The sequence below is a fragment of the Crotalus tigris genome, unplaced genomic scaffold (assembly GCF_016545835.1).
Source record: "Crotalus tigris isolate CLP2741 ecotype Arizona unplaced genomic scaffold, ASM1654583v1 scf7180000018549.3470463, whole genome shotgun sequence".
NCBI classification, from domain to species: Eukaryota; Metazoa; Chordata; class Lepidosauria; order Squamata; family Viperidae; genus Crotalus; species Crotalus tigris.
Genome location: NW_024097072.1, coordinates 2,846,644 through 2,864,412, shown reverse-complemented (window position 1 = coordinate 2,864,412; position 17,769 = coordinate 2,846,644). Strand labels below are relative to the sequence as shown.

Below are 17,769 nucleotides of genomic sequence, written 5' to 3'. Positions count from 1 at the left end.
TTGTAAAGCAACTTTAACAGAATCTCGCAAGTCCAAAAGTACAATCCTCCAGCTGTCACTTTTTATTGCCTGATAAGTTAGGGTGGATGCTTTCTAAATTTCTTTCTCTGCCCATCTATCAAGGTCATCCTCACATATAATTACATTTATTTAGCTACAAACTCAGTGGAGACTTTTTTTTCCTCTCTGGATGGCTTGAATTTAGCAACTCTTCTCTTGACTCATTTATTGTTCTGTACATTTGCATGATATTACTGTTTCTTGGATGCTGTGCTCAGATGTTCTACCTGACTAATTAATCTCAAAATAGAAATTTGCTCCTCTTTAAATAGAATACAAATTTCTGGTTCTTGTACAAAAGGGGTTATGTAGCCCTCCCAGTTTCCTATCCAGATAATAAGAGCACCAATATTATACATGCAATGATTTCACTTGAATGACTTTATCAAACGGAATCGTACGATCTCAATATATCAAGGGGAAAATAGCTGAATCTTTTATCTGTGCCAAATAACAGCTGAAGCCATTTGTTCTAAAATGGGCAATTACAGAGTTTCCCAAAAGTCTGACAGCTAAAGAACACCAGGGTGGTGTTGTTTTTTTTTGAGACATTCTTCATTTTTTTTAAGAATGAACAAAAATCTCCATTTTCTTTGTTGCTGTCCTTTAAGATAAGACTTTGAGGGAGAGGATCTTTTCTGCAGACTCTATAAAAGGCATCCAAATGTAGTAAGTTCATTATACAATGAAATAATGAGAAAATGATTTCCCCCCCTCCTCAGACAAAATCCGTGAGCCCCAATACGTTTTCGCTTTGCTCAGGTTTCATTGTCATGGATTTCAAAAAGAAATTTTCCTAATCTGACTTCTGGAACTGGATGTTTTGGCTAACTTACTTAAGGCATTTAATTATTTATGCTTCCGTTCATTTACATTTTTCTCCTGCTATATTGCCGCTGCATCAATAAAACATGAAAAATTGGTAAACAAACTCCAGCCTGCTCTGAACCATCATTTAATTGTTATCAAGATGATTTTTTTTTCTGTACTGCTTTTACAGAAACAAATGCCTTCTTCCCCCTAAAACATCACAATAAAGAATCTTAATGCAATGAAGGATATGTCTAATGCTACCAAAATGGCTTGTCTGGCACCGGATCCCTCTGAAGCTGAAAGAGACATACATCATCTAACTGGTAGGAGGAGAACATTTTGGGAAAGGTTTAAAAGCAGGGATGGACAATCTGCAGACCTCAGTCTTGTTTGGAAATAACCCTGTCGTAAGTGCAAAAAACCAGCCATAAGTCACTTTTTAAACTAAATCACTAAATGAATGGTTGAAAGTCAAGGGCTACCAGTACTTGTAAGAAACCAGGATGATTACAGGCAAGTAAGAGATAATTTTACAATGAAGGGCAGGATATTTATATGCTTAGCTCTTCATTATCCTTATCATTACATACAGTAAGTCTGACATATACCTATAACAGTGATGGCGAACCTTTTAGAGACCGTGTGCCCAAACTACAACCCAAGACCTCCTTATGTATCATCGGGTGCCGGATGGGCATGGCCCATTGGGTGGGTGTGGCCCATTGGGTGGGCATGGCTGCGGTGGTAACGGTAGACTAGGTGGGACTAAAAAGTTCAATCAATCAATTCCAACTTTGCAGGATCTTTTTTTTCCCGTGAGAAGTTGAAATTGATTGACTGAACCTTTTTTTTTTTTTTGCACACGGCAGTGGAGGCCTCAAGCAAAAAGGTTTTATAAAACCCAGCCAAAGGTCTAGGACTGGGGCGACTGCGCACGTCCCCACAGAGAGGGCTCTGCACGCCACCTGTGGCACGCGTGCCATAGATTCGCCACCACGGACCTATAAGAACATATACCTATAATAATTTCACCAAAATTCTCTTTGACAACAAGTTCTAAAGCAAACTGCCTCTCATCAGACAAAGTGAGAACTAATAGAACAATGCCAGAGAATAGTTTTGTATAGTACTGGACTGAACCCAGAATAATGCTGGGTTTCCTCAAATGAGACTTCCTATGTAATGAGAAATTTTTGCAACTCAGAAGGGTGTCTGATGGTAAGTGCAATTTGCAGAAATCCCAAACAATAACTGTTTGGGGGGTTTAGGCTCTGCTGTTAAGACTCTAACCTTAATTAAAATGCAGTGCTCGATAAGGTAAGATGGCAGAGTATTCATTAACTAACCTTCCTTGGCTCACTGCATTGTGCAAAAATAATCAGAGATTCCCTGGAACTGCAGTCCACCTTATCATCTGAGGTTAAAGCCGTATCTTCCATAATTTCTAGCTGTGAAAATGTATTCCTAAAGCTCCCCCCAGCATCTCTCATCGCCTCCTTCTCTGTAAAGGTTACCAAATGGGTATAGCACTACGCTGATTTTAATTAAACTTGTCATGGCTTGTGTTGCTGCATTGACCTCGTGGCTTTCACAGGCTGAGAAGGGGAGAGAGATAAAACAGCCTCCTTCAAAAGAAGAGGTCACTTATTTTCAACCTCAGCCTGAATTTCAAAAAATAAAAAAAAATCAGTAAATCACATCAGAGTTCATTGCCCTGCTTTTGTTTTCTTACAGGCAACGTAGACAGGGGGGAATGGCAATCCATTTAACAAATATTCAGAGACAGCAAGAGATGATTGACCTAGAAAAGAATGAGAAAAAAATGCATTTCCCAGAAAATTTCAGGAAAATACATACTTAATTACACATTAAAATTGGTTTCCGGATGCTTTTCCTTGTTCTCCTGTGGTACTAGACTTTCAATTTCTTTCCCAATTCTGCGAGAGCTGTGAGAACGGATAACTCTTTCTAAACACGTTGCTTTGTTGGCTGAACCCTTGTGAGGCGCTAACAGCCAGGTCTACCCATGAAGAGTTCAATTAGCAGTTTCATTTCTCACATCTCTACAGTACACAGAAATGTCCGCAGACCGACAGCTTACATCTGGGTAAGACTAGCTAAGGTTCCATGGCATTGAAGAGGGTTGGACTTCAACCTCTTGCGCCCACACAGCGATTCCTGACTATTTCCTTGTGGGACTCTTTCCCCTGACTTGGCCGGTCTCTCTTCAACAACTCTGCAGTATTGTAAGCAGTTAAATCCAAATGCATACCTCATGCTTAGACAGACAGACAGATAGACAGATGGATGTTTGGATGAATGAATGACAGATGATGGATGAGATAAACAGAAGGTACATAGAGACGTGCTTACACACACACACACATCAATAAATGCTTCACTTTGATGATCTTTTAAGCTAAGTATCTCCTCAAAACTGTTGGCCTGCAAACACTGCCCTCCAAGCAAGCTACTTGGGACTCCTCTCCGTCTCCTCCTGCAGAACTGATAACGGGGAAGATGAGAGATTTACCCAAAACCCCTTCTCAGCCATAATGTCTCTGCATGGCACTCTGCATGGCATGGGAGCTTCAGAAGGAGTGGCTTTGGCATGCCCACCTTTTGGGAGAGTCCTGTAGTATGCATGGATTTTGTCAGGTCTCTTTCATCTCCTGATTGTTGTGAGAAAGCAAGCAGAAATAGTTTCTCACATCTCCCTAATCTTGGAAACTCTTGGCCACTCTGAGGAGATGCCAGATTTTTTAGAGAAGAACAAAGGGGATATGCTGCAAGATCAGTTGTTGCCTACACTCCAACACTACAGTTGAGGAGAATGTCAAATGAATAACCTTCCTCCAGACCTTTTAGTTAAGGAAGCCCCAGTTGATCACAGAGTCTCCTTTTCATTCAGCCATGAAAGCCCATTGGGAGCGACTCTGTCCCTTGGTTCAACCAACCTCCCAGAGTTGTTGTGGTGATGGAATTTGATGCTGGCTGTCCTAAACTTGCACGGAAGGGGCAAGATATAAATCATCATAATCCTCCAATGAAGTTCTGCAATATTCAATCAAATTCCTACCGCACGTATCATAAATCCATTAGTAAAGAAGCAGAAAAGTGCACTCAGGAATCTAGCAAAATCCCTGGGTGCCTGCCTGGATTTGCCTTGATTAATGAATTTATCTGCTCCATCACGGTCCTTACTAGATTGAGAACAAGATGCAATAAACGCAGATGTCCCTAGTGTAATCTGATCTCCGTTAAGAGTCTTGCAACATGGACATTGAAAGGGTGTCTGATATGTTGTGGAAAGGAAGTAAATTGGATTATTGCTCTAGCACTTGGGCTGCATAACCCATAACAAGCTGCCATTATTTCTGACAATGGAGGAGGAGTCAACACATGGTAGAACATCTGCTTGGTATTAATTGCTTTTTTCAAAAGATGGTTGAGTTTAGGACCAATGTGGTCCCTAACCCTCCTTCCCCCACCCACTCCTTAACAAAAACACAAACCCGCATCCACCTCCTTAAAATTCTTGGAAAATCTTCTCAGAATGTTTTCAGGGCATGTCAAATATTCACCATCTTCAGATTCTTATTTTGTAATTCAAGGAAATAAATCCAGCTACATACTGAATAGTTGAATATTTAAATAGTGAGTATTTTTGTAATTCAAGGTAATAAATCCAGCTATACTGAATAGCTGAATATTTAAATAGTGAATATTCAGTAAGCCAGAGGTTATATTAGGCTCAAAAGGACTGTGATCTTTGTGCTTAAGTATTTATGGTAATCTAGCTGACATCTTAGCAGACTGTGTAAAACATAGCATTACGTGTAGCTATAACACGGTTTCTTTGTTCATGCATAGCATGTTATAATAATATAGAAATGTAGTTTTGTTAATCTGGGCTTACGATTGGCATATTGCATGAATCTAATAAAAATTAGCCATTTTTTTTCATTTAAAAATCCTCAAACATAATTCAAAAACCGAAGTGAATTCAGATTGAATTTCTATACTTTAAACATTAGATGTTTGGGTTGACAAAGATACAATGTGCAACCAAGCAATCAGGAAAGATCAGCATATAAAAAAAGGTAAAGAAAACAAAATAGAGTCTTGTGCATTACTAAGCAATTGCATTATTCACAAGAAACAAAATTTTGCTTGAAAGCTCTGGGGACAGAGTCATATGGAGAGTCAGAAATGCTAAATGAAGAAGCAACTTTCAGAAAAGGGAGAGAGAAATCAGATAGCTCAGATGGATAATGGAGAGAGCCAGAGAATTCGCGAAAGAGTCTGGCTATTGTTGCTTTATTAATTGCAGAAAACTCTGTGATCGTGCAGGATATATTAAAAGCAAGGATGCCAGAAGACCTGATAGTTTTTATGAGGAGGCCTTAAAATGTACATGAATAGGGAAGGGAGTGGGATGAGAATGCATACTGTTTACATGTTTGCTTCATAGCATTATTCTATGCCCTGACCTAGAGTTGAGATGGTACCCAGTTAATCAGATGTTATCCACGAGGGCTTGGTTAATGCAAAATACAGCTGTATTGCTGAATCTTTAGAATTACTTCCTTTGGACATAAAAAAGCAACTTGCCATCAATTTCTCCTTCTCAAATTGTTACCCATGTAGAATTGGGTTTTTCCATTTCTCCGGGGCATTGTGGAGGAATTAGGATAGGATAGGATAGGATAGGATAGGATAGGATAGGATAGGATAGGACAGGACAGGACAGGACAGAAGTTGGAAGGGGTCTTGGACATTTTCTAATCCAACCCCCCCTGTTCAGCAGGACATTTTATACCATTTCAGACAAATGGCTATCCAATCTTGTCTTCAAACCCTTCAATGATGGAGTACCCACAACTTCTGAAGGCAAGTTGTTTCACTGGTTAATTGTTCTCACTGTCCACAAATTTCTCCTTAGTTCTAGATTGGATCTCTCCTTGATAAGTTTTGATCCATTGCTTCTTGTCCTGCATTCAGGTGTTTTGGAGAATAGCTTGATCCCCTCTTCTCGGTGACAGCCCCTCAACTACTGGAAGACAACTATCATGTCACCCCTAGTCCTTCATTTCATTAAATTAGGGATACCCAGATCTTGCAGCCGTGTTATAGCCCTTAGAATAGTACAGAAATAGTTGGGCAATGCTCACATACATATTGAAAGTAAGAATAAAAGTAACTCCATCCCCACAGCACACATATGGATAATGCCAAAAATGATGAACTATCCTGAGCAGCAACTTTTCAAAGCTCCCTCACAAATAAAACAAACAGCATAACAAACAGCAATTACACCTCTCAGATTGTCGTGTGAGGACTTTCAGCTTGTCAAAAATAGTTCAACACTTCCCTTCACAATGACAGAACTTCACCCATCAACTCTTAAGCATGTGCTACTACCCTGAAGTTGTAGGACAGCCTTAAAAAAAATCAGCGACTTTCCTTTCTATCTGCTGTTCAGCTCCAGAATAGCACTTCTTGAATTCTTTAGCTTGATTGTTAATATACTATTTCATCAACAGAATATAGTGTAAAAACTTATTGTCAGACTAAGAAGTCAAAGAATTGCCATCCAGAAACCATCCAGACCCACCTACTCCTGTTGGGTCCACTTTAAACCTGTGAGAAAAAAGACTCAGAAAATTTCTGACATAAGAGACACCTGAATATATGGGTTCACTTGCTGGAATGCTTGCATCATTGCTTATTTCACTTCAATAAATCTTGCTAAGATTTATTGCTTGGGAGGAAAAAAAATACAAAATTCATGCTTGGGAGGAAAAAAAAATACAAAATCAGACAAACAATACAGCCAGTGGTGGGATTCAAATAGGTGAACAACCAGTTCTCTGTGTGGATGCCGCTTCTGGAAGTCCATTCTGGACCTGGGTAACAAAAAATTAGCTACCGGTTCTGCCGAAGTGGTACAAACTGGCTGAATCCCACCACTGAATACGGCTCAAGTAAAAGGAGATAATTATTTTAAAGATCTTTATGTTATTAGCCTTTTGCTCAAACTGACAATACCCAGAGGCGTCACCTATGACAATATAGCAGTTTTCACAGAAGCAGCTAAAACCTTGGAACCAACATCAAAGAGTCAAAGAAATGCTTGCGTTGTTTTAATTTGGCAACCATCTCATTTTAATTATCTGCCCTTTCATAATCCCTGGAATGTTATGACACCTATATATTGCAAACGGTTACAGAATACAATGTTTATAAATTCTTTAATAAGCAAAACAATATCTCTTAGCTTATGTACAGCATGTGCATTTTAGGGTGGTTATTCAAATAGTTTCAAAGCCCTTGGAGCAATATTCAAAGAGCAGCTTAAAAGCTACATGTGCATATTAATAATTTGGCTCCACATTAAATCTGAGCGCAATACAGCCTGGATAATTTTACTGCAAGGTTTTTGGGGCAGGTATGAGAAACAGTTCTACTTCTTCAAAAGGTGTTGTATATGAACAGGATCGTAAGTAATGCTATCAAAATCTGCCTTGTGGTGTTTTTTGTTTTTTGTTTTTTAAAAAAAAGGTTTCTGGTTTTGTATGAAATTTTCAGGATGCTTGGGAATTTTTCTAGAATTCCTTTTAGGGGGTCCTTGGATGGCATGATTGTGTTTAGTTATAGCTCTGTAGCACTTTGTTTATTTTGTGGAAATAGCCAGGAGAAGTTCTCGATATCTCAAATAGGCCCCATATGAAAAAGACCAACCAGTTCATGGTCCAGCCTCTTTACAGAAGTTTTACAACCCATCTTACGCCATCCTTGGTGAAACTAAATGAAGAAAACAAAATGAAAACCACACACAAACAAACACAGCGAACCCTACCAAGCATCCTTCTATCGCGAGAGGTGCCTGTTGCTTAGTCTTGCCAAGAGAGAGGCAGCTAAACACACAGATTGTAGAACAGGTGGCAAATGCTGAAACACTCGGCAGGCACAAGCACGGACATTCAGAAAGAACATGTTTGAGACTGAAAAGAACACTCTGTTGCTTTTCATCCAGTGATTCACTTCAGTAATGGAGCAAGAAAGGCCGTAAAAATGGGGCAAAGCTCACTTAACAAAAGTCTCACTTAGCAACATAAATTTTGGGCTCAGTTATGATCATAGGTCGAGGATGACCTGCATATGTGAATCTTCCCTGTTTTAAACCTGCACTTCATGGTTGTCTCCTCTGCAACTGAATTTAGCTTGACTCCCCACCCACCTACCCAAGTTGGTCCCCTGAGAAGTGGGCCAAAACCCTGATGCCCTGTGATGAACATGAAACTGAGATGAACTGGAGTGATCCTTGCTACCATCATTAAAAAATGGAGCAATTCTTCCTCTGTATTTCCACTCCCCCCCCAAAAAAATTGTGACAATTACGGCCTTCCAAAAGTGCAATGAAGCTGAGCCAGGAATAAACCTGCATATTAAAAACAGCAATGAAGCAATTAGTGTGCTTTTGGAAAAGGATAGATAGAAATTGATATATTCTGATACAGAAGACTGCCTGGACCAAGAAAGCTGAGATTATAACATTTTTAGAGGAATTCCAGCCCAGTACGGTTAGTTCTGCATTCAAAAGGAGGCAACAAATTATTATAAAATGATTTTATAATAACTGGTTTTTTTTTGGGGGGGGGAACAGGGATCAGGAAACAACCAGCGTGGAAAAAGAAATTGTAGGCACAGTATGCAATCTTATTACAGCAATTCAAGACGGTAGCGTGTAATGCAGTTAGAGAACATGTTTGGCAATAAAATTATCGTGTATAAAAGATTATTCTTTTGTGTCTGGGTGGTTCGTTCGATTTGCATTTGATTGTCTCAGCTCCTACAAAGCCAAGTTACTGTGCCCGTTCCTTTCTGTATCCTTTCTATGCTTTCGATATTTCAGAATTGGGAGATTTTCTGTTTTCGCCTCTCTCTTTTCTTGAGAGGTGAAAAATTAAGATTCGCCTTTATTGCAGAGATGGAGAACATATTCCTGATCAACAGCCACACTTGAGGGAACCAGGGAGGTGTGAGACATGCAGTGGACAGGTGAAAACAGTGAGAACAATTAACCAGTGGAACAACCTGCCTCCAGGTGAAAATGCAACCAGAGTGGCATCACTCCTGGTCTTGCACCTTCACCACTACACCACGCCTGCTGTCTAATAATAAGTCAAGTAAGTAATGGAATCTACTTGCAGTTTACATTGGTACAAATTGTCTGTCTGTAAATCAGAAAAAAAATAATGCTGCTTTCGGCTGCCTTCTCAGGAACACCTTGCTTCACCAGCCATACCATCATCATAATAAAAGGGCTACAGAGCTTGACGAAGATTGGCAAAGTGCAGGAATTCCTAAGGTCACACTCCACAAATAATAATAATAATAATAATAATAATAATAATAATAATAATAATAATATAAAGTTGGAAGGGACCTTGGAGGTCATCAAGTCCAACCCCCTGCTCAGGAAGGAAACCCTACACCATTTCGGACAAATGGCTGTCCAGTCTCTTCTTAAAAGCTTCCAGAGTTGGAGTATTCACCGCTTCTGGAGGCAGGTGGTTCCACTGGTTAATTGTTCTCACTGTCAGGAAGTTTCTCCTTAGTTCTAGGTTGCTTCTCTCCTTGATTAGTTTCCATCCGTTGCTTCTTGTCCTGCCTTCACGGGCTTTGGAAAATAGCTTGACCCCCTCTTCTTTGGGGCAGCCCCTGAGATATTGGAAGACTGCTATCCTGTCTCCTCTCGTCCTTCTCTTCATTAAACTAGACATACCCAATTCCAGCAACCATTCCTTATATGTTTTAGCCTCCAATTCCCTAATCATCTTTGTTGCTCTTCTCTGTACTCTTTCTAGAGTCTCAACATCTTTTTTACACTGCAGTGATCAGAACATATGAGACATATTATGTATATTTTTTTCCACCAATGGACAAAAAAGTCTCTGTTATGAGGTGGTACCACTTTTCACTTATATCCCTGTATAAATATATTATGACCCATTTTGCATCACTCTGCAAATTAAAGAAAGCTGCTAGAGAAAGTACATTTAATTTTACGCATGTGTTCTTGAAGCATGTCTCTCCTCAAAGGGAACTCTTCCAAATGTGTTCACTCTCTGACGATGCCTGCTTCAACTACACTTTTGAGCTAAGACACATATAGATATTCAGAACATGAGAAAATGGGCAGAGCATGTGTCAAATCTGGCAGAGAGTATTGAAAAGAGACTGGACAGCCATTTGTCTGAAATGGCATAGGGTCTCCTATTTGAGCAGGGATTGGACTAGAACAGGGGTAGGCAACCTCGGCTCTTTTATGTCTCATGGACTTCAACTCCCAGAATTCCTGAGTCAGCTATGCTGGACTAGAAGACCTCAAAGGTCCCTTCCACCTCTAGTCTGTGTTCCACCATAAAATGAGGACCCTCCTGCTTTGTATACTTCCTTCAAACCCACTGTTAGATTACCAATTTGCAACAACCCTAAAACAACAAACCAGACACCATGATTTCCCACACCCTCCAGCATCTCACGTCTTACCTCATAATGAGCCACACGCTGTGATTCCGATATTAGCTGAGCACTGCATACTCTGCAATAACTTTCTGTGAATAATTCTTGATCGATCTCCGATGGCTTCATCTGTTTAAGAGAAAGGATTTTTTTAAAAAAAAAATGATCGGGAGGGCGTTACGATCACCTCCTCGGCATGTAACTGTGGCAGATACTAACTACGGTTTACATCCACTCTTGAGAAGCTCTGACCAAATTTTTTTTTCCAGGGTGCGTACGTCACAATTAGTCAAAACGGGCATTCTAACAGAATCAGACTTTACAAGGAAAAAGAAATGCCTCTTAATTATGTAGACTGTCATCTCCCTGAAGCCTCAGCTGTCAGTGAGCTTTTAGAAGTCTTGTCAATCTCGGGAGAACTTACCAGAAAAGGACAAGTTATAAGTGCAAAAGTATTCAGCGGAGCAACAGCAACAATGCGTTTGACGTTGAATGTTAAGTTTTGTGTCAACCCACATGCATTTCAAGACTGGGGGGGGGGATACATCTTGCCAATCAAATATAACCAGAGGGAGGGTCCATGTGATTTTTTTTAATGTCATCAAATCTTCCTTTCTCAGAGGCTGTTTTGCCCTGAGGTTGGAGAGGGTTTTGCCTCCAGAAGTTGTGGGTGCTTCATCACAGGAGACTGGACACCATTTGTCTGGAATGGTACAGAGTCTCCTGCTTGAAGGGGGGGGGGCTGGACTAGAAGACCTCTGAGACTTCCAACTCTGTTATTCTTTAGTTTGTTCACAGTCCCAGAGAATTAATATCCATCAGCCACAGGATCTGAAATGCTTGCCTGAGCTCAGAGCCTTTCCAACTGAAGCAATTTCTCAACTTCGCAAGCAGAAGGGGTCTGATAGCACCTTTTCCAACTAACAAATGTTATTAAAAGGCATAAACTTTCACGCGTATTTCAAGCTTTGTTCTCTCCTTTTTCCCTCGGGACTTTTCTGCCTTAAGCCTCTTGGTTATGGATAACTGCTGTACAGGATAAGGTCTTAGGCAGCAGACTTAATGTGCAAGTAATTATCTGTCCAGTCCCAGAATGTCCAAAATCTTCTTAACTAATTTACTGAAGTGAAAGTTGAGCGGCAGGAATGTCAGCAACTAAACTACTTTCCATTAGAACTTATTTACCTCCTAATACCTTAAGGCGGGGCCTGTCTTAATTTCTTTGTGATGGCTTTACTGTGAGCAGGCATGTTTTTGTTTTTAGTTTATTTAATTGATAATGACTGCAGGTGTCTTATTTGCAAAACCTTCTCCCGAAGCCTTATCAGTCCAAGAACATATTCTTACTGGGTTGTTTTGTCTATTTCTGTCACATCACAGAAGTTAATAAATTCCCTGAAATGGCTGGGGGCATCCAACTGTTTGTAACTTTTTTCCTTGCTGAGCATCTCCACAGATAAATTGGGAAGCAGGAACACCATGAAGCCTTTAACAGCACTAAAGACAGCCTAACCGTTCTTTAAAATGTTGGGGAAATGGAATTTTTTTGGGAAAGGGTCTTGCAAGAGCCAATCATCCCTGGAAAGAGTTTAGGATGAGCCAGGATGATCTTATATATACATGATGAACATTTTCCCCTTACAAAGCCACTGTCCAATTTGGCCACCTAATGAGAAGGAAGGACTCACTGGAGAAGAGTCTGATGCTGGGAAAGATGGAGGGCAAGAGAAGAAGGGGACGACAGAGAATGAGGTGGCTGGATGGAGTCACTGAAGCAGCAGGTGTGAGCTTAAATGGACTCCAGAAGATGGTAGAGGACAGGAAGGCATGGAGGAACGTTGTCCATGGGGTCGCGATGGGTCGGACACGACTTCCCAACTAACAACAAGTGACTGACCTGCATTTTTCAATCATCAGCTGGAAGAGAGTCCAGCTTAGACAAGCTAGCTTTCCCAATTTACTTTTGCAAGTGGTGACATAACAAACATTTGCTCATCCTCCAGTCAGATAATTACTTTCCTCCTTTGCTGAAGCAGGGGCCCAATAACTGGTAGAAACTTAATCCAAATCCTTCCCTTGCTGATCCTAAACTAAGCAACTCTGGAGATGGAGGGCTATAAAACCTGCTCAACAAAAGCAACCTCTTATTGAGCTAATTCCGCAGACTTGTCCCTGCCACTTGAACTCACCTGGCAATTAGGGAAGGATCCCTAGTGCTGTAGGTAATTAATGAAGACAATTCAAATACAACACCACTTGTTTTGGTCCTGGTATCTGTCTTCATGTCCTATTTCAACAGCCATCCTACAAATTCAACATTAGCCAGCAACGGACCCCTTTTCAAGAAATTCCTAATTGTTTTCTTGAAGATCTGTGGTGGAATGTAGTCTGAATTCCCAGGAGGGAGGGGCTGCATTCCGGAGGGCCAAGAGACACCAAAGTTTAGATCGTTTGGTAGGGAGAAAGAGAGTTAAGAATGCTCCTCCCTAACAATTCTCAGGGTATATTTATGGTAATGCAAATAGCTGTTTTCATTTCGAAAAAAATTCTGTCTGTAGGTGAAGAGCAATAAAGGAAACTGCTGAGAAGTAACCCTATTTATCTTTCTTAGTTTGGGGACCTGACAAGATCATATTTTCTCCAAATCAAGTTGATCCCCAAATGCATACTCTTTTGTATACACCTAGGATTAACTCAGGGACTACAAACTGGAGAGACACGCAATGTGAAAGCAAGAAGCATTGACACTCATAGTGTTGGTTAATTCACGCATTCTTAAAATAGAGTTGATCTAACCTCAATTCATGGGATAAAATAATGCTGTCTGGGTGCCTGCCTTGTAATTTCTTCACATTTTTCTTCCTTTGCAAAAATAAAACTTCTCTTTTTCCACGGATGCCCCAGGGTGGCTGAGAATTTATTTCATATTTCTCACAAGTAAGTTTTTTAAATTTTTGTTTACCCTGGCAGTGACTATGGTCGCTGCAATTTGTTTTCCTACTAAATGAGCACACATTGGAAGCGTTCTCTCAAAGGTTGCCTCTAAGAATTATTCAGAAGTACAGAGATATCAGGGAGCTGCAGCCAGCCAACAAGGGGATTGCAAGGATGCAAGACAAAGCCTTCACACGCATTCCTCACTCGCCCATCACCAACAAAATAAAACACACCACCCATGAGAACATCACTCAAAGTTTCTGGTCCTTTGAATGACATTTTAAAAGAGCATCGCTTTCATGCAAAGGAATGAGAACTGCTAGCAGGGGAAATGTAGGAAACGGGCCTTTGGGAAAGAAAATGGTCCAATGCGTAGGAAAGAAGTTTGAGGAGGGCTGGGAGACATGTTCATTGGTGTAGGACTAAAGACAACTCCATCAAGAGCCCCTCTGCTTTTATCTTGCATTCCTTCAAGGAGAAGTGGAGAAGCCACGTTGGGATACTTTCATGTGCACGAAGCATGACGTTGAAGCTGATGGCTTCAAGGGCTTCCTTTCAGCCCACATTTCTATCATCTGTCCCGTAATATAGAATTTTGGGGAAGACTCCAACTATGGATAAAGGAGAATATTTGTAACTCAGGATTGAAAAGAGGGGTCCTTACAGCTCTTTGAGACTGACTGTTTTCTTGCAGATGTTTCATTATCTAAACTAGGTAACATCATCATTGCCGATTTGGTAATGAAGTGTCTACATAAAAACAACCAAGCTCAGAGAGCATCAAGGACCCCTCATTCCAACTATTCTTTGGGCTGTCCTTTTCAGAAGTGTTGCAAATGGTACAGATTCCTTTCCTATGGCTATCAGGCATATCACTGATAGCATCCAAAGATCTCCCTTCCTACAAGCTGCTGATCCCCAGAACAAAGATAAATCTAGAAGCTAAACACCCTGCAGTGTAATTATCGAAGTGCAATGCCTGTGAGCTCACATTCCGATAAGGGATAGATATTACTTAACATACGCCGGACAAGTTCCTACAAGAAGGAAAACAGATCTATAATGCCTCCTTCTGATCAGGAGTGACTATAGCCACATTTCAGAAGGTTTGGGGAAAGCCCAAGGGCCAAAATATTTCAAGATCTGATCCAGGCAACAAATGGCAAGTCGTCTTTACTTCTTACGACAGCAAAATATGAGCTCAGCACAGGAAGGACTGAGTTCTGTTACGTTCTGGTCCTGGAGAGAAACTCTTAAGTCAGGATTCAGTCAGCAGAAATGTGGCTAGGAATACCAAGGAGCAGAATGTGTACACATGACTCATTGCACTGGGATGCATTATACAAGGTTAATGTCTCATGTCCTCAGTGAAGGAAGCAGGAGCTGCATCAGAAGACAGGGGGACCATCTGGCGGAGTTCTACCATCATCGATCAGAATGAACTGGTGGGATTCATTTCCATTGACACATGCAGATATTTGAGCAGTAAATGAGCCACACGCGAAGACGGTATAAATACGCTACAGAGTCATCAATGATTCCCTCCTGGTCCTCCATTTAGATGCATGGGTCCCATCGTGTGTTGGTTGTTATGGTAACAGGAGTTTCATCCAAAGAGCAGCGCGTATGAGTTTGCTAGGACTTAGCCCCAAGCTCTGAGAACCTCACTGTGGTGAAGGACACTGTGGTGAAGGACATCAGAGGACTTTGAGTGGGTTGGATTATTTAAACACACAGTCACTGTGGGACCAATTCTGCTAGCCTGTGCTCAAAAGATGCTCAGCCCAGAAAGTTACACGGGTAGGATACATATGCATGGAAAAAATATCAGCCCGCGGATACATGCTTTCTTCCCAATGATTCACTCCACAGCAGATGCTTGCAGCCGTGGTTAGCAACTTGGCCTTCGACAACTTCCTACTTCTCCCATCCAGGTCACAGACCCACCTCAATGTGAGTTCCTGCAGAAAGCAGGCAAAGGCCAATAGGCTGCGTGCATTATCTATTTGCCTACTGATTCCTATCCAAAAACATGCGTGCTGACTGAGAGGGAATCCCACAGATTTCTTTCACCGCTGTATAGCCTAACTAGAGATCTGCCAGCACAAGGTGGTGAATAACCTGCTCCAAACAATGTTAAAGAGGGATCCCACCTAGAAGGTAAGGAGAACTTTTCTAACAGGGAGAACAATTAATCAGTGGAACGACTTGGCTTCAGGAGTTGTGGGTGCTCCATCACTTGGAGGCTTTCAAAAGGAGACTGGACAGCTACTTGTTTGGAATGATCAAGGGTCTCCTTCTTGAGAAGACCTCCAAGATCCCTTCCAACTCTGTTATGCTGTTCTGTTATTTTTTCCCTGATGACTTTTTCCCTTGGGATCCCTGTGGAATGAAAGCAGGATATTCGCACATCCCTCTTGGTGACCTCATCATTCAAGGACACAACACTCCACTCCAGAATTCCCAGCTCCCAAAATTCCTGAGCCAGCATGGTTGAAGTTGAATCCTTCAACTTTCTCTTTCTCTACATTCAAGAACTGACACCTGGGTCATCACAGCCTTGCTGGGTTTGGACTGCTAAGGTCTCCAACTCCATTCCTGCTCTTGATAGTGTTGCAATGGTTATTTTCCATTTCCACACAAAACTTTGATTGAGATAACATGAGCTGGTCTCCCAAGGTCATTCCTATTTATCCATCTTTCTCAACCTTGGCAGTTTGAAGATGCATAGACTTCAACTCCCAGAGTTCTGAGTAATACTGGGAGTGGAACTCCACAGATCTCCAAACTGCCAAGATTTGAGAAACATTGATAGATAGCATTCCAATTTCAACATTTCTTTGATTACCATACATAAAGAAATATATCGAGCCCCCAAACATCCATTTAAGCTGACGGATGCAAACTCTGAACTTGTCCATTTGAGATCCCTTCCTTTGTTGCTTTAAACATGTTGCAGGTCCTTTTAAAGCAGACATGTCAAACCCAAGGCCCGGGTCTGGATGCGGCCCATGAAGTGGTTTCATGTGGCCCGCGAAGCCATCCTGGAAACAGTGAGGGAACAGCCCCCGCTGCCTTGGCCCTGGCCCAGGCCAGCCGGGAGCCAATGTACAATTTTGTGGTAGCCATCTATGCTGAAATGCATTCAGTCTTAGCTCCACAAGGCCGTCCGGAAACAATGAGGAACCTGCCCCTGCTGCTTTGGCCTCGCCCCCTGGGTGCATGCTGGGGAGGTGTCACCGTTTGTGAGGAATGAAGAAATGGACCATGCCTTGGCGCTTGCCCCGGTCCCACCCCCTTCTGCCAGAGACCCTCAGATCTGTCCCACTCCTGTTCAGGCCCCCACAGGCACCCTTGACGCGAATGATGTAGGGCTGGCCATGCCCACCCAGTAGGCCACACCCACCGAGGCCCCCCAAGGGCAACCACAATGCTGATGCGGTCCTCAATGAAATTGAATTTGACACCCCTGTTTTAAAGCAATAGCATTTTTTATTTATATCGGCTCAACACTGCACCATTGGTCACCAGTTGGAAAGAGACACTTGCGCCTGTGTTGTATAAGTCGGAAGGAGAAAAGACACTAAAGTTTGATGCAGCATCATACTCTCTTCAGGTTTTATAGGGCTTGGATGTCCACATGCTTCCTGCGGTAAGACTAGAAGAGGGAGAAAAAAGTCACATCCCTTAACGGGAATATTGAATGGATCATGCTTTCTTAGCTTTACCAAAGCACAAGAGGATAATCTGCGAAGATCATTAATTTGCCAGCTTTTAACGTATTTTGAATGCGTCATGCAAAATGCACAGAAAGGCCCTTTAGTGGGGAAAAGGGATTTGAAAGGCAAAATGCAGAAACCTACCAAGACTATAGCTGGAAAGAGGAGAGAGAAAATAGCCTGTTTTACATCCCTAATTTATTAGAAGCTGAAGGATTTACCTACTATAGTGGCAGGTTTTATTCATTTAATCCACCTGGATGCATTGCCTGGCTCCGACTCTCTGCATCTCATTTTTATTCACCTTCCCTGTAATTTCCGCGCGCCCCCCCTTACAAGTAATGCACTGCTAAAATCAAATTTGCAATTTCTCCCATTTTTTCCCCCTTAAAAAAAAAGGTTGCTTTCTACTTTATTCACTGGCTGTCTGAGAATTTATTCCTCATTTCTCTCAGGTGGTGTTTTGAGCTGACTTTTATTGACACAGAGAAGTGAGAACTGCTACTGCTTATAATTTCTTTCACCTTTCCTTTCCCTGGCTACCCGAGTTTCCAATTTCAAAAAGATTTCTTTGAGGAGTTCCTTTGAACAGAACAACATTAAAAGGTGGGAGGGGAGGCAAATACTGTAGTAAAATGGTGTCATGGTGCAAACTCCAGACCTTTTGTACTTAGAACATAGACCATAGGATAATACGAGTTGGAAGGGA

General features: G+C 41.5%; 1 protein-coding gene across 5 annotated transcripts in view; it reads right to left on the bottom strand.

Moving 5' to 3' along the window:
* The window catches only part of ZMAT4 (zinc finger matrin-type 4), a 97,734-nt gene that overhangs the window by 62,802 nt on the left and 17,163 nt on the right, over positions 1-17,769 (bottom strand). For all 5 annotated transcript variants that reach the window (XR_005557994.1, XM_039354300.1, XM_039354302.1 and 2 more), the window contains exon 2: positions 10,432-10,533. Coding sequence is in view for 4 of the 5 variants with exons in the window: in XM_039354300.1 (XP_039210234.1) it covers positions 10,432-10,533 (102 nt within the window). In the remaining variant the exon portion in view is untranslated. The remainder of the gene's footprint in view (positions 1-10,431; positions 10,534-17,769) is intronic.